General features: G+C 44.5%; 1 protein-coding gene across 1 annotated transcript; it reads left to right on the plus strand.

Moving 5' to 3' along the window:
* The first annotated feature begins 112 nt into the window (after window positions 1-112).
* On the plus strand, window positions 113-18,710 carry COG7 (component of oligomeric golgi complex 7). The gene is made up of 17 exons (XM_072349513.1): window positions 113-361; window positions 463-611; window positions 1,477-1,593; window positions 1,756-1,924; window positions 2,489-2,571; window positions 3,343-3,465; window positions 5,085-5,283; window positions 7,356-7,483; window positions 7,784-7,938; window positions 9,097-9,213; window positions 9,745-9,810; window positions 11,357-11,543; window positions 12,447-12,587; window positions 12,684-12,767; window positions 13,720-13,834; window positions 16,753-16,896; window positions 18,018-18,710. The coding sequence occupies exons 1-17, from the start codon at window positions 196-198 to the stop codon at window positions 18,182-18,184; spliced, it is 2,310 nt and encodes a 769-aa protein (XP_072205614.1). The 5' UTR covers window positions 113-195; the 3' UTR covers window positions 18,185-18,710.
* The last annotated feature ends 2,141 nt before the right edge of the window (window positions 18,711-20,851 follow it).

Below are 20,851 nucleotides of genomic sequence, written 5' to 3' on the forward strand. Positions count from 1 at the left end.
AAGGCTGAACGCCGCGTGACTGCATAAAACCAAAGCTGTTGGCGGATCCGGCCTGGCCTCGTGTTTATTAACGCTCCCCGAGGCGGAGCGACCGAACGGGGCCGTGCTGGGGCGGAGCGCTGCGTGGGGCGGGTCGGCGGTGCCGCGTTGCGGGGCGGAGCGGAGCGCGCTGCCTGCTGGGCCCGGTGCGGAGCCATGGATATCTCCCGCTTCATGGCCGATGACTTCGAGGTGAAGAGTTGGGTGAACGCGGCCTTCAGAGCCGGGCAGCAGGACTCACCCGGGCAGGCGGACGCTCACGCCTCCACCCTAGTGATGAAGCTGCAGGTGTTCATCCAGGAGGTCAACAACGTGGTGGAAGGTGACGGGCGGGCGGTGGGGACGTGGCTGCGTTGCGTGTGGGAGGGCAGTCGGCTCCGTCCAGCTCTCAGCGCCGTGCCGCTGTGCCGTTCTGTCCCGCAGAAGCCAGCCAGCAGGCCCTGCACAGCATGCCCAGGGTGCTGCGCGAGGTGGAGGCCCTGCGGCAGGAGGCGGCCTTCCTGCGGGAGCAGATGGTGCTGGTTAAGGAGGACATCAGGAGGTTCGAGGAGGACACGGCGCAGTCGATGCAGGTGGGCTCCTGCCTTACTTGGAGTCCGGCAGTCACAGAGCAGTTTGTTCTGAGCGGTCCAGTGAGCTAAAGATGCACAAAACGGCCCTTTTAGTGTTAATGGGAGAAAAGTGAGCACCGGCAACACAGCCTGGTGTAGAATCATTTGAGTGGGAAAGGATCTCTGCAGGCCATGTGGCCCCACTCCCTGTGCTGAGCAGGGATACCCACAGCTCCATCAGTGCTCAGAGCCCTACCCGGCCCTACTGTGGGTGTCTGCAGGGATGGGGCACTGCCACCTCTTTGGGTACCCTGTGCCGTTCCACACTGCTCTCGTTGTAAAGCACTTCTTCCTCATATCCAATCTAAATCTCGTTTTAGTTTGAAACCATTTCCCCTTATCCTGTCACAGCAGACCTTGCTGAAGAATCTGTCCTCTTATAGTCTCTGTTTGGATACTGAAAAGCTGCTGTCAGGTCTCCCTGGAGCCTTCTTTTCTCCAGGCTGAACAGCCTCAGCTCTTCCAGCCTGTCCTCATGTCTATGTCATTGTGGTGAACATAAGCTGAACAGTTCAATTAGCTTCTGTTACCAATTGTTATATCAATGACCCAGGGTTCTCCCTGCTGATAGCTGGGTATGCAGCATGAGGCCAAGTGGCTGCAAAAGTTTAAACTGGTGATTCAAGCCAACCTTTGGTTGTTTGGCATTGGGATGTTGTTTTAATATCACCAGCTCTGTTAACCAGTTCCTTTCTTCTTGTAACAGCTGTGATTGGTTCATCCAGTTTTAAAATCCAAACTAAAAGTAGCTGCCGTGCTATAAGCATCTGTGGCAGTTACCTTTTCTATCAACAGGTAATGCTTTATTGCTTTTTAAATCTTCTAGGTCCTGGTAGAGATTGACAAAGTGAAATCTAGAATGCAGTTGGCTGCCGAGTCCCTTCAGGAAGCAGACAAATGGACTACATTAAGTGCAGACATTGAAGAGACCCTTAAGACACAGGTAGAGGCCACGTGGTTATTTTGGTCTTTGACTCTTCAGCTTTCCAAGAAAACTGTGTTTAAAAGCAGGTTGTTGAAGTGCTTTTAAGATGTCATTATGAAACAGGCATTAATGCTGTGTAATCTTATACTCAATAAGCTGGTTCTCCTTTCCTGGCGGCAGGATGTGTCTGCAATTTCAGCCAAGCTAACAAGTATGCAGAGCAGCTTGGCTATGCTTGTGGATACACCGGATTACTCTGAGAAGTGTGTGCATCTTGAGGCTCTGAAGAACCGCCTGGAGGCCATGGCCAGCCCACAGATCGTGGCTGCTTTTAACTCTCAGTCTGTAGGTCAGTAAGGCTTGATGTTATTTACTATCAATGCAGAGTTTTTATTCAAAAAGTAAAAGTGTTGTTTGGGTAAGGAGATGTGTGTCCTGAAGGCCCCTGGCTATGGACTGTGTGCTTTTTGTGGTGCAGCCAGGTAACTGTGTCCTCAGTCAGTTTTGAGACTGCTAATTTAGGTAGCAGATTGAAGAGCAGTGAAAGCAAAATGGAGGACTTTGCAAGGTATCTTTTACTTTTGTAGACAGCAGCTTTTTTTTTAGAAAATAATTTCCTTCCAGGAATTGTTCTGGTTTTATCCATCTTACGCTGCAAGCTTTTACCTGTTATGACATTTTGTCACAAGTCTGATGCATGTTCTGATGTGAAAGGGGATTTTTAAGCAGTTTTGCTTCTGTTCGAGAGGATGAGCAAACAAAAGATTAAAGTGTGGCCTTCTTTACAGGCTGTTGTGCATGTTCACTTAACAGAAGATTTTTCTTGCTCTATTGGGGATGAGATCTTTTGTAGATGTAATGTCTCACTACCACTTGGAGACCATTAACTGCCTATTTTGTTTGTTTTAATTAGATCAGGCAAAAATGTTTGTGAAGGTCTTCACTGAAATTGATCGAATGCCTCAGCTTCTTGCTTACTATTATAAGTGTCACAAAGTAAGTATTTGGATAATGTTTTGATGCAGAGAAATGAAAACTTGAATGCTTGCTTGGCTTAGGCTGTAGGGGGAGCTGTTACATCACATTACCTGTTCTGTTCAAAGAAGATGAAACCTATTCTCTTCTGGATCTGGAACTTCTCCTGGCTCTTAACAGCTTTGGTTACAACTCACGTTTTGTGAGAAATCCTCCACTGAGGGCTTTGTGTTTCTTTTTTGAAATAGACATAGGATATGTGTGTTCTGCTCGAGTTATCCCTGTGCCTTGTAGTTGTTCTTGCTTTGCTTTTCTCGGAGGTGACAGTGTCAGTAATAACTTTATTGCTGCAACCTGCCAGCTGCCGACTTCTGTAAACTCTTTTCAGGTAAGATTAAAAGTTGGAATTCCAGACAGTTCTGTAACCATAACCTGATCCTCAGCGGTTCTCTCATGACTGTGACTTTTGAGGATTAAGTTCAAGGCTAGGGCTTGCCAGGTATTTCAACTATTATGTGGGGGTATCGGTTACAGTCTTATTTTATGAGTCAAATACCAATGTTAATTAAAACTTTGAATCAGTTAAGAAGCCTCCAGCTTCATGCTGAAAGTTGGTTCCTTTTGTGGTGCTGAATTATAGCAAAGTGTTACGTTAAAATCTGCAGAGGAGAGTCAGGGTGGGCGTTGTGCTTTAGCAGAAGAGCTTTGCTTGAGAAGATCTTGGTTTTCAATAACAAAATCTAGGTCTGTAAGCCATTAGTTCTCTCAGAATGGTTCTTATTACTCCTGCAGGTGCAGCTGGTGGCAGTGTGGCAGGATCTTTGCCAGAGTGACTTAAGCTTGAATCGCCAGCTGACTGAACTGTATGACACACTCCTTGGGACCTGGCACTCGCAACTTCAATGGGCAACACAGGTGCAGTCACTGTTTAATACTGGTGGGAGAGGTGTTATGGGAGAGGACAAGAATGACCACACTCTTCATTCTCATAAAGCTCAGAATAATTCATCAGTATTCATTCCTTCAGTTATCCTGTGTCCTGTCAGCGAAAGGCAGCGCTTGCAACTTTCAGTCTTGTCTAACTCTTGTAGACAAGATTTGATTTCTGGTATCCTACCAAAGGCAAGGTTGCTGTGTTATTAACATTAAAGCTGCTTTATCACTTTCATCTGTATCTTAAGTTCAGTTTAATTTGTTAGTGTTGCAAATGTGTTCTGCTGCATGACAGTAAAAATGCCCCAACTGATTTATTTATTTATGACCTGGAGGAAATCCTCAAGGTCACACTGAAGCGATGTGTGTCACTTGGAATAAGATACTGGAGGGGCTTTTGCAGTCACTTCTTGAAGTTTTTCTGGACAGGAATAATGTGAGATCCCCTAAAGTTGTCTTTCTTCAGTTAAATGAAGGAATGTGTTCATATAGTCAAACCCATAAGAGTTTTTCATCCATGAAGGGTAGGAGATTCTTATCTTTGTGTTACGAAGCTTGCTCCCAAGTGCTCAGCCTCGTCCTGCAAAGGAGCTCAGTGTTTTCTTGCAGTGTATTTTTTCTGCCTAATGATTTGATTGAATTTTGGGCTGAATTTTGGGTCAGGTATCTTACATGTTAGCAGATACTTTTTTTTAAACTGGGAGGTCGAAAGAGAGAAGTGGCACACAGCACAAGGTTTGTGCCATTTACTCTGTGTGCTTCTGCTTTCTGAAGAGTTTTTGGACTTCTTTCCTGCTTCTCAGTTTCTATGGTGGCCTTGCTGCAAGAGACTGCTGGTGATCCCAGATTTCAGAGCAACTGAGAGGGAATAGCTGGCAAGAGTCACAGTAGAAGGCTGTAACGCGTGTTATATTACTAGAGTTGAGGGTAGTGCATGTAAATAAAAGTTCCCAGCCGATTACAGTCTTACTAGCCTTTCCAGTGCTGACTTCTGCTTATCTGACCACTAATTTGACTCATAATATAGTACTATTGCTTCACAGCTGACCAATGTGTGTATTTTTTTCCAACACACCTGTGTAAACTGAGTGTGCTGTTTCCAAATGCCGTTCTCTGCCAGCTGGTTCTCCCAGAGACTACATTGCCTGTGTTCTGCTGAATTCTGTTTTTGGCAAACCTGCTGCTGCTGCGTTCAATGTACAGTTTCAGTAGTAAAGTACCTGTTGACTTAGGTTTTGGGAAGTGAGATTCTTGCTGTCTTAGCAGGCCGTTGCTTTTTTACCATTGGTGGGGTTTTATTCAGTTTGTTTGGTTGGGATTATGTCATTTGAGGAGTCTGCGGTCTGTTAGTTCACAAAACGCCATCTTCTCGATCTTTATAGCACTGACACCAATCGAGGTTCTTTGGTAGTTTCTGGTAATTGGGTCAGTGAGGGTCAAGTAGCATTCAGATCTCCCATGCCTGCTTCTTTCCAGCAGTCCAGTTCCCTGCTGCTTTCTCTCCCAGCTGTTTACTTCCTGGCTTCAGCATCCCATGTCTGCCACCTGTTTTGTTCCTCTGAGATAACATGCTTTTGCTAATAGCTTTTCTGTTACCACAGGTTTTCAAGAAACCCCACGAAATTGTGACTGTGTTGCTGATTCAAACTTTAGGAGCATTGGTGCCACCCATCCCTGTCTGCCTCAGCACTGCCATGGAGAGAACAGGCCAAGAAACCAAGCTGAGCAAGCTGCTGGAGCTCTATGATGCCACAGTCCACTTTGCCAAAGGGCTGGAAATGGCCATGCTGCCAAATCTGAGTAGGGCTTCTGCACTGAATTTTTGTTTCACTGTTCTGTCAACACCTCTGTACATCTCTGTTCTGAGATTTTGTTTAGTTTGACATGGAGGGAAAGATTACATCTTCTATAGGATCTACCACTCACGTGGCATTTGTACCTGTGTGTGTGTGTTATGTTTGTGTATGTGTGTGTACAGCCTAGGCTAAACGTATTGACACAGAACTGAATGAGTTTACTAAAGCAGGCCTGTTGTGAGTATGCTTGCTGCCTTGAATAAATAGTATTTAGCGCTTTTCTTTTTACAAGCATTAGCTTTTTTTTCTACCTGGCAGCTGAGGAAATATCTCCAAGGAACCATGGAACCTATTGTGAAAGACCACAAAGAATTAAAGTTGCGGAGGTTCCTGGAATTAAGTAACACCTTACTAAATAAGTAAATTTCAAATAGAGTTTCTCTTCCGTTGGATTTTGAAGTTGTATTGGCAGCTTTTCTGCTGATACTGGGTCATGTATTAATCAATTGATAGTATGGGACCAAGTATTATTTCTGAACTATTTGTGACTTATTCTTTAGCACCATCCTTGATGTGTGATTCAACTATCCAGTGTTTTCCTGACCCTATGATGTTTGTCACCTTGTCTTGATCATGATTTGGTGAATAATTCCCATAAACCACAAAGCAGCAAGACGCAGCGTTTACATAGGTTTATACCTAACTTGGACTGTAGGCTGTTTATAGTCTTAGGTTAATCCAGTAGGGGCCCTTCAAAGACTATCAAAGAAAATCCTAAAATAGAGCATTTTCAATGCTGTGTTTCCTGTTTTGATTCTTCATAACATTGTCTTGAGCTATTTAAACCCATGTTCATACTTGACCACATAAATTATGATTACTGGGTAGTTTCCAGGAGTATGACTGTCATTGTGTCTGTTTTTGTTGCCTTCATGACTGTGTACTCATCAGTCAGTTTATATCCTTGGCTTGGCTTAATTTGTGGGTCATAGTAGAAGAAATTAAAAAGAAATTGGAAAAATAGAAAATCCTGGAAGATGATAGAATAGGAAGACAGTTACTGAACTGTTTCCCAAGTGTTTATGTTTGTTTGTTAAAAAGGAGGGGAAAAAAAAGGTTTTGTTCTTTATTGCCATTTCTTGTGCTGACTGGTGAGATGTTTGGGAACACGAAATATCTTAAGAATGGAAAAGCTAAGTGACTCAGTAGGACAGGGTCAAACCAGTTCCTGCTTAGTGAGGGGAGGGTTCAGTTATGATTCATAGGATAATTCAGGTTGGAAGGGACCTCGGGAGATGATCTAATCTGACCTGTCAGTTCAAGGTCCGCTAGGAGCTCAGGCTGTGTTTCGTGTTTTACTTTCTAGTCTGATCTCAAAAGTTTCTACATGAACTTCAGGTGACCAATTCCATTGCTTGGCTGTCTGTAAGGTGTGAAAGCTTTTGCTTACAACCAGAATTCAAACTCATTCTGGTTTGGTGCTAATTTGAGTTTGGCCAAACTTTGTGGCACCAACTGGCATCTAGTTCTGATTCAAGAAATAATCATTCAGACCCGGCTTTTGTTTGGATTTGGTGCAGCTCTCTGCTCAGCAGAATGTCACTGGGAGCTTAAGCTCAAGGTTCCTTGGTTGATGAACGCAGTGAAGTAGTAGACCTAAGTAAATTGAATTACTGTCAGTTTCTTCAAATACGAACCAGACTTTCTGATAAATTAGGTTTGCCCCCCGTTTTGAGTTGTGGCTGTAATGTGTTTCACCTCTCAGGCAGTTTCAATACTTTACTGTAAATTGAAATATTTAATAGATTTTTGTCACCCAGGCTGTTTTGGAGCAGTTATTGATTTTCTTGAGGTGCTCGTTGAGGCAGAACATCTTGGTTTTAAGAAGCAGGCAGGGATAATATTTTTGCTTTAAAAAAAACAATAACTTTGTAATTGAGACTTTGAGTTGTTGGGCAACTTTGCAAGCTTACGTACACAGAGAGATCTACTTGAAGAACTCATGCATGTTGCTTGAAATAAAGTTCTTAATGGTGCATTCATTTACTTGTAGACTAAACATCTGATTCTTTGTAGAGGAGCAGAACTTGGTTAAAGTGATGGAACTGGTAGAAGCGGTGTATCATCCGTACAAGCCCTTTCAACTCAAGTATGGAGATCTCGAAGAGGAAAATCTGCTCATTCAGATCAGTGCAGTGCCCTTGGTAATGCAGTATTCTTTGCTCATCTATGTGGGGAGAGGCTTGAAACTTCTACTAAATATGAGGGTCTTTAGTAAAGCCGTTGCTCTCTTTTCTCCTTTAACTTTTTGGCAGTATTTCCTGTTTGCTGTGTATTTAGTTATTGTTAAATAAATTTTGCCGAATAGCTCCTTTCTTCTGCTCTTCTACCCCTTAACAGTCACTGTATATATCTGCTAAATCTGCTGGAGAAAAACTTTATCAGATGTTGCTGCCAATCCAGAGATGGCTTCAGCCTTTCAACCTCTTCTTGTTTTTACTTAGGAACATTGGGAAGTAATTGACTGCGTCCAGGAACTGAATCATTCAGTCAGCAAACTCTTCATTCTGGCTTCTGGAGCCATCGACAACTGCATTAAACTCACTGATGGTCTGGGAGTGTGTGGGCTTCTCAAGGCCCTGAAAGCTCTGTTTGCAAAGTAAGGTGCTTCTAATTACATTGCTGCATGTATCCTAAGGGAGAGTAGCAAGCGTTTGGCTTGTGGCCAGTGACTTTGTAGCTGATGAAAGGTGGCTGGGTGCTGAAGGTATCTGTAACTGTAATGTGTGTCATTTGATATCCCCTTCTGTCACTTCATTCTGGCAGTGATTATTTCTTAGTGGAGAATTTGAGCATCTTGTGACTGAAAGGAAAATGTCCTTCAGTTGTCTTCTGTTCTAGTTGGGCTGAATTTTGCTTTTTAGTAAATGTTTTTTAAAAGGGGAAGTGTTTCCAAGGGCAGAATATAAGAAAAACAAGTTGCTGAAAGTAGAACTCCGTAGGGAAGTATACTCTTATTGATACAAGTGACTTTGTATTTGGAGTCTGCTTATACGTGCAAGACACCCTTGTGAGTGAGATTCACCCTAAGTTCTTGCCTTATAATGTAATTGACAGCCCATTTAGATGGTATTCCAGTGCTGATTACTTCCTTATTCTTTTCTGATACTGAAAGAGTTGCTCACAAGCTGTTACCTTGCTGTTCTAGGGGGAAGAGGGAAAAGAAAAGCACACTTCTCTGACCTCATCTCCTTTATAGGCAATTACATAGCAGTGTGCATGCCGTCAGCTTATGGGCATCATTTAGACAGGAAAATAAGTCTTGAGGGGAGAAACAAAATGTTCTTTTTAAATTTGTTCTCATCTGGGGGAGTAGCTGAGAAAACAAATTCATGAGATTGTTGTCACTCTGTTCCTGGAACAAGGGCCAAGTGATGTTGGAGCAGTCTTATAAACTGTCTGCTCTCTCCTAGGAGAGGTGATTAGTGCAGTGATAACAAAAATGTCTTGCTCATACATCGTCACAAGCGTGAGGAGTTCCTAGTAACGCATACGCAGCAAATTGAAGTAGCGAGCACGCAATCTGAGTTTCTCCCTGATTTCTAATGTAGGCTTCAGTGGACAGTGGCTGTTCAGGTCTTCATGTGTACGTGCTTGGGCTGAAACAACAGTGTCCCTTCTGAACTCTTGTAATATTTCTGGTTCTCACTTCACTCCTGTAGAGGTCTGAGTGAGCAGATCACAGGATCTGCAGTGAGTCGCTCTCTGGACTGTTGTCTCACACAAGTACTTGTCTTTTCTCCATTTCTCATTGCAGGTATACATCTGATTTTACAAATACATTGCAGTCGATACGAAAGAAATGTAAACTGGATGATTTTCCATCAGACTCCCTTTTCCAGGAGGACTGGACTGCATTCCAAAACTCTGTTCGGTAAAGGGGATTTTCATTTTGGTCCGTCTCAGAGCTGATTTTCTATCAGAGGTGGAAAGGAATTATGTGGGGTCAGTTTACGCAAGTTCTTAGTGCAGAATGCAGGGCTGTGCCTACTTAGCTGTAGTGCTTCTAGTAGCAGTGGTATTAGTGGTTGGGTTTCAGGTTGCTGCTGGCACAGTAAGGGCTGTGAGACCCCCTCCCCACACCATCTGGGACAAGACTGCATGTCATAGCACTTAAAAAAAAAAAAACAGCGGCTCTTAGAAATGCTCCCAGTGACGCTGAGCTGGTATTAGCCATGATGACAGTAAATAATGTGTGGATGAGGCTGTCTGGCAAAAGTTTGACAGCAGGATGTTAAGCAATGGGTGTAGAGTTGGTAGCCATATTAAAAGTTGCCCTCTGAGGACTCTGGTTTGGTTATTGCCTTTTTAGGAATTTGTTTATGCCTTTGTTAGGTGGGTTCTTTAGGGGTCTGGCATTATCCGCCTAAAATCACAAAATAGGTTTTGGCTTGTTCTTTTCCAGAATCATTACCACTTGTGGTGAGCTCCTTCGGCAGTGTGGGGACTTTGAGCAGCAGCTGGCCAACAGGTAAGTGTTGCTGAACTGAATACATAAGGTGTCACAATAGGTAACAAGTCAAAGGAAAATAAATCCCAAAGTGCTTTCCCTTTGTAGATTGTAGGGGGGGGGGGGGGAAAGCCATGGTGATTGTTTTCTCCTCATCTTTTGAAGCATCAGAGATGGATCAGAAAGTGTTTCACTCAGTTCTGTGCTCTAAGGCAGTCGTAAGAATCCATTTCCTTGGATGGATGGGTGATGTGTCGTGTTCACCTGGCTGGGCATCAAGTGGACCAGATTTTGCTGAGAAAAGAATTTTCCACTGGATTTCCATGGATTCTTACCCCCTCCCTCCCTGCAGTGACATGGGGTGTGAATCATTTGCCAGTATGCACCTATGTGTGCCTTGACCAATGAATTCCTTGTAACGTGAGGAGCCTAAAGCACAGCTGGCATGTTGGTCTCTTCTGTTGCTTATAAGCAGTGCACTGTTCAGCCTCTTGTATGTTCAGATGCTTTATTCTGAATAACGTGGTGGTATATGATGTAGTACACAGCAGCCTGTAGCTCCCAGGAGTTTATTCTGTATTTCCTTGACTTGGAGAGCCCTCTCCTCCCTTTTTCATCCCAATACTTGTGCAGTCTTTGAGTTGCATGGTAGAGTGAGAGCTGGCTGTAATTAGTGTCTGCCACAAGTGTAGGCTCTCTCCCTTGAACGGGTGTGAAGGCAGCATTGATGATTAAAGACACTTAGCAGTTCTTGAACAATTAAAAACTTGCATATGTTTTTTGGTTTCTTCTGTCTTGCCCAGGACAGTTAACCTTGTACCGAAAAACATATATAAGATACATATTCCGTATATGTGAATGTATATTCATATAGATTTATATGGCAGACAGCTGTCCAAGTCTGTCTAGTCAAACACCGTGCAGTGCAAAGGACAGAGGAACTTGGGCAGAAGTACCATGACTTCTGCTATTAAGCTGTTCATAAGTGCATGCCCTGAGCTACCTAATGATCATACCAGAGGAAACATTTATGCCCTGCATCTACTGCTTCTAAGACCCCAAAGGCAACAGGGCTTAATTTGCTGTGCAAAAGGAAGTGTCCTGTTATTGCTATACACTTCCTTTATGGAAGCTGTGAAAACCTGGATTCAAAATATTCCTACCAATACTTTGAAGTCTCTGCATGATCTTCTTGCAGTGGTTTTGCTACTTTTTTTTGCTGTTATTTTAGCATTGAATGTAACTGGCTTTTTTTCCTCTGCCTCTGGAGGGCTCACTGGGCAGTATGGTGCACAGTAGGAAGCTGTGGAGCCATCTGTGCTGCAGTCTTCCAGCTGTGGGAGGGAAGGTATGCAACTGAATCACCTGTCATCTCACAAGAGAGGGTAGAGCTATAATCACAGGCTGTGTCAAAAGGGTGACTGAGTCAGAGGCCCCAGTAGTTCTGATTGCTGCCTTTTCTTCTACTTATGTCGAGATGCTGCCAGGGATTTTCCTTGGAGCAACAGGAAGATGGTTGTGCAAATTTTGCAGAACGTTGTTGGTGACTGTTTGCAATTGTTTATAGGATTTTGTCAACTGCTGGGAAGTATCTCTCGGACTCCTACAGCCCCTGTAGCTTTTCTGGCTTTCAGGATACCAGTGCTACAGAAAAGAAGAGCAGTGTGAAGAATCCTTGGCAAGAATACAATTACCTTTTGAAGGAGAATTCATCTGAGTACGCTAGCCTTATGGAAACGCTGTATACCCTGAAGGTAGCCTACCTGGAGAGAGCCTGCCTTTATAGCAAGCTGCTGTTGGGTGCACAGTTGGAAGACGAGGCCTGGATTCCCCCATCAGAGAGATTACATTTAATCTTTTGATGGGCTGTGTTCTAATACCAATCTGCTGAGAAATGAAATGTCCAAACCTAGGAAATCTGGGCTCATCTCTTCTCCATATCCTGTCTGTTTTGTGAACAAACTCCTGTCTGTTCTGGTGGGGGAGATTCTGTCATGGAAAGCATTGGGATGATAGCACTGATGATGGAGATCTTAAATTTTGCACTCCACATCTTCTCAGGACTTTCTTTACCACTTACACTTCATTCCCTTATCTATTCTGAAATGTAGTTCTGCAAGATCATTCATGCATGCATTTGTGAACAAGGCAGAACGACAGTAGTTGTCTTCTTGTAGAGCTGAGTTATGTTTGCTGTCGTCTTGGTCTTACAACAGTGAGGTCAAGTTTATTATTTGTCTCTTATTTCCTCAGGATGTTTTGATTTCTTTTGTACTTAATTTACCTGCAATTTGTGCAGCTGTGCCTTAAGCATGTTAACCTTAAAGCTTTACTAAGCAGCTCCACATGTGCTCTTCATGTAAAACAGTTAATTAGAAGAATCGTTTCTCTCTGTCTGGCCTGTGCTGGCACTTGGTATGGCTGGAAGGTGATGCTGAAATTTTTGTTAGAAATTTCAGGAAGCAGTGCTCAGTTTCTATGGCAAATAAATAGTTGGAATAGGGCATCCCAAAGGAAGGAGTCTCTATAATGGCAGAGGAATGCTCTTCTTATTAGGATGGCCTAACGAAGACCCCCTTGAGAACATCAATGTAGCTTTTCTGTGATCAGCTCAGTGTCATCTGTGTGTAAAAACTCTTTCTATGTGCCTGTGTTAGGAGAAGGGGACGAGTAACCACAACTTGCTGTCTTCATCTCGATCTGCGCTGAGCCGCCTCAACCAGCTGGCGCATCACTTGGCTTTTGATTCTGTGTTTCTTCGCATCAAGCAACAGCTCTTACTTGTTTCAAAGATGGAGGTGAGTAATGGATCTAGAATATATCCCTTCCCAGAATGCTTATAGACTCTGTTCCAGAAAGCCATATATTTGTTCTGCTCTTTGTTTGCCTTATAGAATTGGACCACTGGTGGCGTTGGTGAGACCCTGACAGAGGACCTGCCAAACTTCAGCCTGACTCCTCTGGAATATATCAGCAATGTAAGAGCACGAGAAGATAGTTACTGGGAGCCCAGCTCTGAGGGGAAGGGATCTCGTCTGTGTTTCACCATTTCTTTGCAAAATCTTAGTATTTGTTTAAATTGTAGTATGGTGTAGTATGATAGATCCTCTCAGTGGTACAGTCCTTGTTAATTGTGCCATTCTTTGTAGCTTTCATGAAATCTCTGTCAAATCCTGGAATAGCCAGATAGCTTTGGGAGCATAAGGAGAGCTTCTTCTTAATTGAACTGTGCCGCTCTCGGTGTTAATTCTTGTAACGGGATAGGAAATGCCAACTTCTGTTTGTAGTGGTGAATACTGAGCATAGCTTAATAGTGCAGCTCATGTAGCAGGCAAGTTCCTGCATTGTGTACTGGAGTGATTTAATCATACCAAAAAAGCCAAAAAAGGCCTGAGCTCTTACCTTTCTAATCCCCATACAACCTGTTCTTTTTCTTTGTTTCTGATGGAATAACAGTGAAACCTTTCTGATGCTGGGGTGTCCTGAGCTGAAAGGTAGGGTGAGCCTCATTACTGCTGAGGCACTTCTCAGTTATGTGCTGCTGAACAGCATGGAAATTCTACTTGCATTCTCCTGGTTGGTGTTCTAAATTACTGCTAACTCAGATATTAAAATTAGATGCCGGCTTATGTTTTTAAAGCTCTATTTAATAGAAATGGGTGTTCAGCCAAGCTGTGAGATAACTTAATCATAAGTAGCTCTGATTTTAGCTATCTGAGGACTCAGGAACTTTCCTAACCTCACCAGAGAAGTGTATCAGGTAAAGTTTCAAGGGGAGGTTGCTACTGAATTTCCGAGAGTCTTTCTAAATATCACTGCTTAGCAGCAGGTTGCTTTCAGGTGTGGTTTGCTGCCGTTGACTTTTTTTCTCAAGCAAAGCACTTGCTTCACATTTGTTTGGTGACTCAGCTCTTTGTGCTTTTATTCTAGATTGGGCAATACATTATGTCGCTTCCTCTCCACCTTGAACCATTTGTCACTCAGGAGGATTCTGCTTTGGAACTGGCGTTACATGCTGGAAAACTGCCTTATCCCCCAGAACAAGGTGAGGTGAAACCAAAGATGATGTGTCTGGTGGAAAGCTTTCACATTCTGACCTTATGTGGGTATGATCTGTTACGGTAACGAAGTTGTTTGAGATCCATTTTCTATCATCTGCTTGTGCTGTTTCTTCCAAGAGTCTCTAAGTGATAAGTAAGACTACTTTTTAGTGTTGTTCAAACTGGAAGCTTTAGTTCAGCTTATTTAAGTTTGTCGTTCATTAAAACTGTGTGTTCAATGCAGGGCGTGAATTACTGCTGTATCATAGCTGGAGCAGTATCTGATATCCTGGGTGCTTCCTCACGTGCAGTGTGAGAACCTGATATGCTGTCTCTTGTCCTTTGAGGGCAGTGTGCTGTCGTTACCATTCTTTTTGGGATGCTCACTTGCAATGCAGATTTGTGGTGGCTTCAGTTGAAGCTTGGGCTGTTATTTTCTCTGACTTTGCACCTTTTGCTTTGGTAGTGTGGTAAGTGAGTTCTGGAAACGGATCAGGCCGAAAAGAAGGCATCGTGCAGTGAGCTTTGCAGAACTGGTTTTCAGGCAGGAGAATGCCTTGAACCAGAAGTCATAGTGTGAGGAGCAGAAGCTGCAGGGAGCGAGGCTGCTTTGATCTTGTTCTAGCATAGCTTTTGCTGCTCTGTAACTACGGCTCGACTGTAGTCCTGGGCCTTTGCTACCGCTGAGTTCTTCAGTGATGTTCTGATGCCCAATAAATATCTGTTTTTCTGCTCCTTTTGCTGTGATCAGACTTCCTGTACTGCTGCAGTGCTTGTGCACATAGTAGGCTGAAGCAGGCCTGCATGGCACTGTTGCATGGTCATGCAAATGAACCTTCTGAGAAAACATTCTTAATTGCTGGAGGTAATACTGGTCTTACGGCTGTTTTGGCAAGAAGAAATTGCTAAGTAATGAGCTCTGCCCTTGATATTTCAGGTCAGTACATTTTACTCTAGTATCTCCTATTAAGCTCAAAAGCAGTTTGCTGTGTTTCATTTAGTCCTCAGGGGACCATTTTTTGCCCTGCAAATGGAGGGAAGGAAGCACTGGGGTGCCAAAGCTCTTACACTCAGACAGAAGACATCTGGGTCTGTGTGCAGCGTTCACGCAAAACAAGGCATTTCAAATCCACTTGGGGATAAAACAAATGGAGCTCCTTGAGTCTCACATTAAGACTTGCTTGACAGTTCCTGGTTGTTTTTGTTGCCTGTCCTCTGTTTCTGGTATTTCTGTGTATTTCTTGAAATAGGGATGTCAGCACGTGATACCATTTTGTAACTTTGCCTTTGTCATTATGTGTAGAGGGGTGAGATAACTTTGCCTAATTTGGTTTGATTGCCAAAGCTTTATACTGGCTAGGTTGTATTCTTCTTGCCACAGCCCAGTGCTGAGAATGTGTGTCAAAGTGAAAACCCAGTGACAGAAAAGGCTTCCCAGTGTCACTGCTTTTCAGAGCAAGAATCTGAGTTATTGATGTCCGACATTGTTTGCTTTGTATTTGACAATATTAAAATGTGCTTGGTTTGTGTTTAGCTGTATTTGTGTACTGGGAGGTGGCAGGGAGGAAATTCTTGTGAACTAATTGTCTTGTTTGAACAGGTTCTCAACTTAGCTTTTATAGCTTCTGCTCCTTATCATGTCTACTGCTGTACAGTTCAGAGCGGCTTGGCTGCCTAACAGCCTGATGAAGGAGGAGCCTTGCTCCAGCTTTGCAGTCCTGCCCTCTCCTTTGTGCTGATTCCATGGCATGGCCATATCCACTCTTAAACTCCACAGAAAAGTATTCTCTCTTTTTTTTTTGTTGTTCCTTCTGGGTTTGTTTCTTTCAAAGCGTGTCAATAAAGGGATTTGAATCAGCTTCCTTAAAGTCCTGTGACACACCAGAGCCATGCAGGGGTGCAGAGCGAGGCACAAGTGAAGAGATGGAATCTTGTAATCTTGCTTAGAAGCAGTGAATTGTTTGGCTGGCCCTCTTCTGTGATGCCCCCACAGTGGTCATATGGTGTGTTCTTGTCCCCAGACAGTATCTAAACTGGGATTCTCAAGGCAGCTGCTGCAGGAACCGACCCACTATGAAGTAGCTCAGCTGTCAGACCCGATGAAAACTGCAGAGAACATCCCATAAACTTAATCTTACATCTATCAGTTGTTGTGTTAAACAAAGAAACAGAACATGGCCACCTCTGCAGCCTTCCGTGACCTGACTCAGAACCAAAGACCCTTCATTTGTTGTTAAGAGCAAGGGTGGGGGACTCACCGAGCTCTTTTCCACAGCAAAAAGGTTATTTGTTCTTCAGCAGGATAGTGATGCTGTTTGTTAATAAGCAAGCCTTCCCCCTATCTCTTTCCTCCGTAAATCCAGGAAAAAACCCTACGTGACACACTAAGCTGCGCCTTTCTGTTATAAAGGTTAGGAGCCCATGGTCAGAAGCTGCTCTGCAGTCTGTCTTGTTTCAGGACAGGTTCTGCATCTTTGGGAATTGATTTTCTTAACATCCAGCCCTGTGTTCTGTCCCTGTAGTCAGGATCTTTCTCAGGAAGGACACAATCCTGAAATGGTGACCACTTCAGTTAATCGTCTTTTCCATATGTTTCAGCTCCAGCTGCAACGTCATTAAAGCTCCACTTCTGCCTGTGCCACCTGGGTTTTAGTAGCCAGATACCAGCCAGAATGATAAAAGCCATGCACTAAAGGAAGTGCAGTGACTGCTGCGACACCAACAGTGCAGTTGCCTCCTTGAGACCTTCTCCCTTCTTTCTATATGTTTCTCAGTCATTTCTTGCAGTGAGCTGACTTTTGGCTCACATCCATTCTTCATATGACTGTTCATACCTGTTGTTCTTATCCTATGCAAGTGAATGTGACTGCTGATCTCTAATTTGCTATTCTGCTAATTCTGCTAATGTGGATTTTCTGTCCAGGAGATGAACTACCTGAGCTGGACAACATGGCTGACTACTGGTTGGGCTCCATTGCCAGAGCTACGATGCAGACCTACTGCGAAGTCATCCTGCAGATACCAGAGCTCACAGTGCATTCAACAAAGCAGCTTTCCACAGATATCGGTAAGGCTGGTGCACGTGTTGTCCTGAGAAGTGTTGCTGTGGCACGTGGGTTCTTTCATCAGTTTAGGAACTGCAGTGTGGGTTTCTCCTTTAGTCATGAGCGTGTTTATCTGACACATTCTGTGGAGGAGTGAGTGGTTCACAGCTTTTGCAGTTTGGTTGTATGTGTCTTTGAGGGAAGGGTGGTTTTCCAGTAGGTGCTTCTTTCCTGCTCTGTTTTTCTGCCTGTCAGAGTCATTCTGAATGGAGACAGTTGCCTTACAGCCAGTCTTAGCAAGGAAGACATTGATATGTAACCTTTTGTGTGTAACACTGCCCTTTCCATCCTTATCAGAATGCCATACGCTGCCAGTAGATGTCATATATAGAATATACAGTGTGTGCTGAGTCTGTTGGGAAGTGCTCCAGTGAGCTATGAAGAGGGTACCTGGTTGATTTCTTCCATCCATGTGGTAGCTGAAGTAGGTGAAATCAGCCACGAGCTTTCTAAAAGTCATTGTGGGGCACCTGACCATCATCCTTTATTTACAAAGCCTGTCAGATCTGCTCCTCTGTGATGATTAACTTACAGCACTTCTGCTCTGAAGGTGTTAGGCGACTGAAGTTACTTTCAACATGGAGGCATTTTCAAGAACAGAGTGAGAGACAGTTGGCACATATCTGCTTCTGTCTTCTCCCACGCCATGCAAAACGACTGAGGGAGGACTGCTAGGAAGGTGTTGGGAAAGTGGTTGTGTAGTACGCTGAGGTGTTTATTTCTTATCCTGAGTTCACAAGAGTGTCACCACGAGACCACTGCAGAAATTGGTAACACAAGTTGTCTTCAAAGCTCTTTGCTTTTGAAAATGCATTTGTGATCTGTGACCATGGTGAATGTCACGTGCAGATCGTGATACGTGGCAGAATGCATCTCAGGCCTCTGAAGAGAACAGTTATCTGAGCTGGTGTGCAGGAAGCCAAAAATACTCATCAGTGCAGTTAGATTCCAGATACACTGCAGTTTTTCAGTGGTTTTTGAGCTAGCAGTGACAGCGTTCTGGCTGTCATGATGAAAACTGATTTGGGTGTTGTTTGCAGAGTCTGTTCCCCGTTCAAATACACGTTTATCTTTCATCTTGCAGATTATCTAATAAACGTGATGGATGCCCTTGGCCTTCAGCCATCAAGAACGCTGCAAAACATTGTAACTCTGTTGAAGGCAAAGCCAGACGACTACAGGCAAGCTGCAAAAAGTGTGCCTCGCAGGATGGCCAGCAGCATTGCTGCAATGAGGGGCCTGGAGTGTTAGCTGTAGTGCTCACGCTGCTGGTCGCGGCTCAAGGGCTGAACTGGTTTTGGTTTTCTTTTTAATTCCACATAAACTTTGCGAGGACTGTGAAAACGTTTCTGGAAATGAGGAGGATTCATTTCTGAATAACGTCTGATTAAAAAGCTTTGTCTAGGGAAAGCTTGTTCTATTTTTCCATCTTTAAAAGTGTGGAAACATCCTGCAACCAAATGTACCGAAAACCACCTGGATGGTATTGAATAGACAAAACAGTGCTGACTTCTAAGCAGGAATGTTCTGCTGCTCGCTGGGAGATCTGTGCTTCGTGCCATTGAGATGACTGGCTTTGTCAGAACAGTTTAATCAATTCTGAATCTGAAATTATGGGGTAGGTGCAAAAGAGATCAACTGACTGGGAGCCCTCTTAGCTGGGGGCGGTGGGCATTGCTCAAGTCTGTCATTATTCACCATGTGAAGGAGGCAGGCTCATCAGTGAGCAGGACAGGCACAATTGAGCTCAATTCTGAGAATAAAACCAGTTTTGTAAGTTGTTTCTTTTGTGATTGATGTGTAACAGTGAAGAAATCTAACACGAGTTTTGTTTTCTTGTTAAATTCATTTAAACTGGGTCTGCCAGATCTGTCCCTCTTGCCCAGCAGTCCTGTGTGTGTTTCTGCTGCTCGGACATTTCTGAAAGCATGGAAAGCTTATTCAGAAATCTTCAAGTGAGGAAGAAATCCGGTGCTGTGACAACTGCAGCTTCTCAGGTGCCTGTTTGGCTGTGCTTTGCCCTGTGCACAGTGAGCTGAGCCTTCCTGCGGCTGCACTGCTGCTGCAGTGAGAGCGAACCCTTGGCACACGTACACTTATCTGCCTGATGCAATCAGTCCATTTGGGGGAGAGAGCTAAACTATTAAAGAGCCTAAGTCAAGTACCTGAGACACTTTCCACTTTTATTAGTTGTCAGACGCCCTCAATAAACCAGCAGTAACTGGAATAGTAAACTGTCCCTGTCCTGCCAGAGTACACGCTGTTCCAATTTGCCATCAGGGTGAGAAGGGGCGAATCTCATTGTTTGTGCCTCTCCCATCTTTTTCCTGCCTCGCAACTGGAAAGTGAGGGTTTCTGTGGCTGTCTCACCTGCTGTTACTGTAGTGCAGAGGGCAAATGGCCCCAGGCAGGCACCCAGCTGGGGCCAAAGGTGCCTGGAGCTGAAGCTACTGGGGCTGGAACCGGTGCTGCCTTGTGCTCTTAGTGTGGCAGCAGCAGCAGCTCAAGTCAGGGCTGTGCAGGTTCCCAGTGTGTCTAAAAGCATCTCATCCTGAAACTTTTAAGACCGAGTTAAAGCAATGAATATTCTAGTGCTTCGTTATCTTGCAGCTGTGTGCACCTGTAATTATGGGATTGACTTTTTCAAAGAAGTTTGAACGCTGAAGTTCCTTGAAGCTGAGATGCATCAGTGATAGCGTAGCTTAAGCAGAGGAGTCATTGTCCCCAGTAGGTGAATAGTATGAAGCAACAGCGCTCGTAATTGCAGATGTAGGTATGACAATAAGAAATGGTGATGCTGGTTGTTCTTCATGTACCTGCTCCCTTCAGCTCGTAGCATTCTATGCCTGTAACACCAGGCCACGTGAAGGTGTTTTCCTATGGGGATGGTGAGGCGTAGCCCCGACTTGCTGATCACATGAAGCCTGGACCTGGAGACCCATCGCTTCTTCAGCCCTTCAGTAGCCAAAGGAACTTGAGCCGTGAAATCAATTTACTGTTTGAACACTCAGGGACTTCGTGCTCCAGGCAATTAGTCAAGGTAAATCTGTCCCTCTGTATCTTTCTTTGTTTGTTGATAGGCGCAGGAAAGGAAATGTAAGCATAAAAGCTGTGGGCAGTGGTAACTGGTTCCAGCCCATGTGAATGTGGCAACCTGGAACTGCCTCCTGCTTTAAGAACAGTTTGTCACGGGAGGCTGCTGGGATTTCAAGAACTTTGCTTTTCTGACCCGTGCTCCCACCTGTGTGTGTGCAGGCTGGGACCCCTCGCCTGTCAGAAACATAGGAAATGGGCTGTGCAAATGGCACTAACAGAAATGGGGACAACAACAGTGAGCCCTGCAAGAAGCGGCTGCGTCTGAGCCAGCATTTCACCCCACCTGTTCTGGTGCACAGTTGTCACAGTTCAGTGCTTAGTGTGCACGAGACGAGGTGCTTTGTGCTATGGACGTGTGTCCAGACATGGGAGCACCGTGGGAGGTGGTTGGTGGCAGTTGGGCTCATTGCCTCTGTGGGCAGCTCTGAGACCCGCGGGCAGGGAGGTGCTGGGACCCGCGGTTGCTGTGCTGGGAACCATGCCCAGGACATCATGTTCCTGGCCCTGTGATTTACCCACACGATCATGTTTCCTCTTGAAGTTGTGCACAGGTACTTCAATAAAGCAGATCATTGGTGTGGAGGAGGAGGTGGTGGTGGTGGTGGGCACAGTGAGTGGCCCTGGGGAAAGCATGATGTGAACCCAGCCAGGCATGGGAACCAACATTCCCAGATCAGCCCCTTGCCCATGAGATGCTGCTCAGCCACTGGTGCCAGCAGGAACTTCTCCAATAGAGACTTTTCAATGAATTTGTTTGTTTATTGCTGAGAATGGCACTGTGAATGGCTTGGCACTTCCTCCCTGCACCTGAAGCTTTATCGC

This window comes from Excalfactoria chinensis, chromosome 14 (genome assembly GCF_039878825.1).
Source record: "Excalfactoria chinensis isolate bCotChi1 chromosome 14, bCotChi1.hap2, whole genome shotgun sequence".
Taxonomy (NCBI): Eukaryota; Metazoa; Chordata; class Aves; order Galliformes; family Phasianidae; genus Excalfactoria; species Excalfactoria chinensis.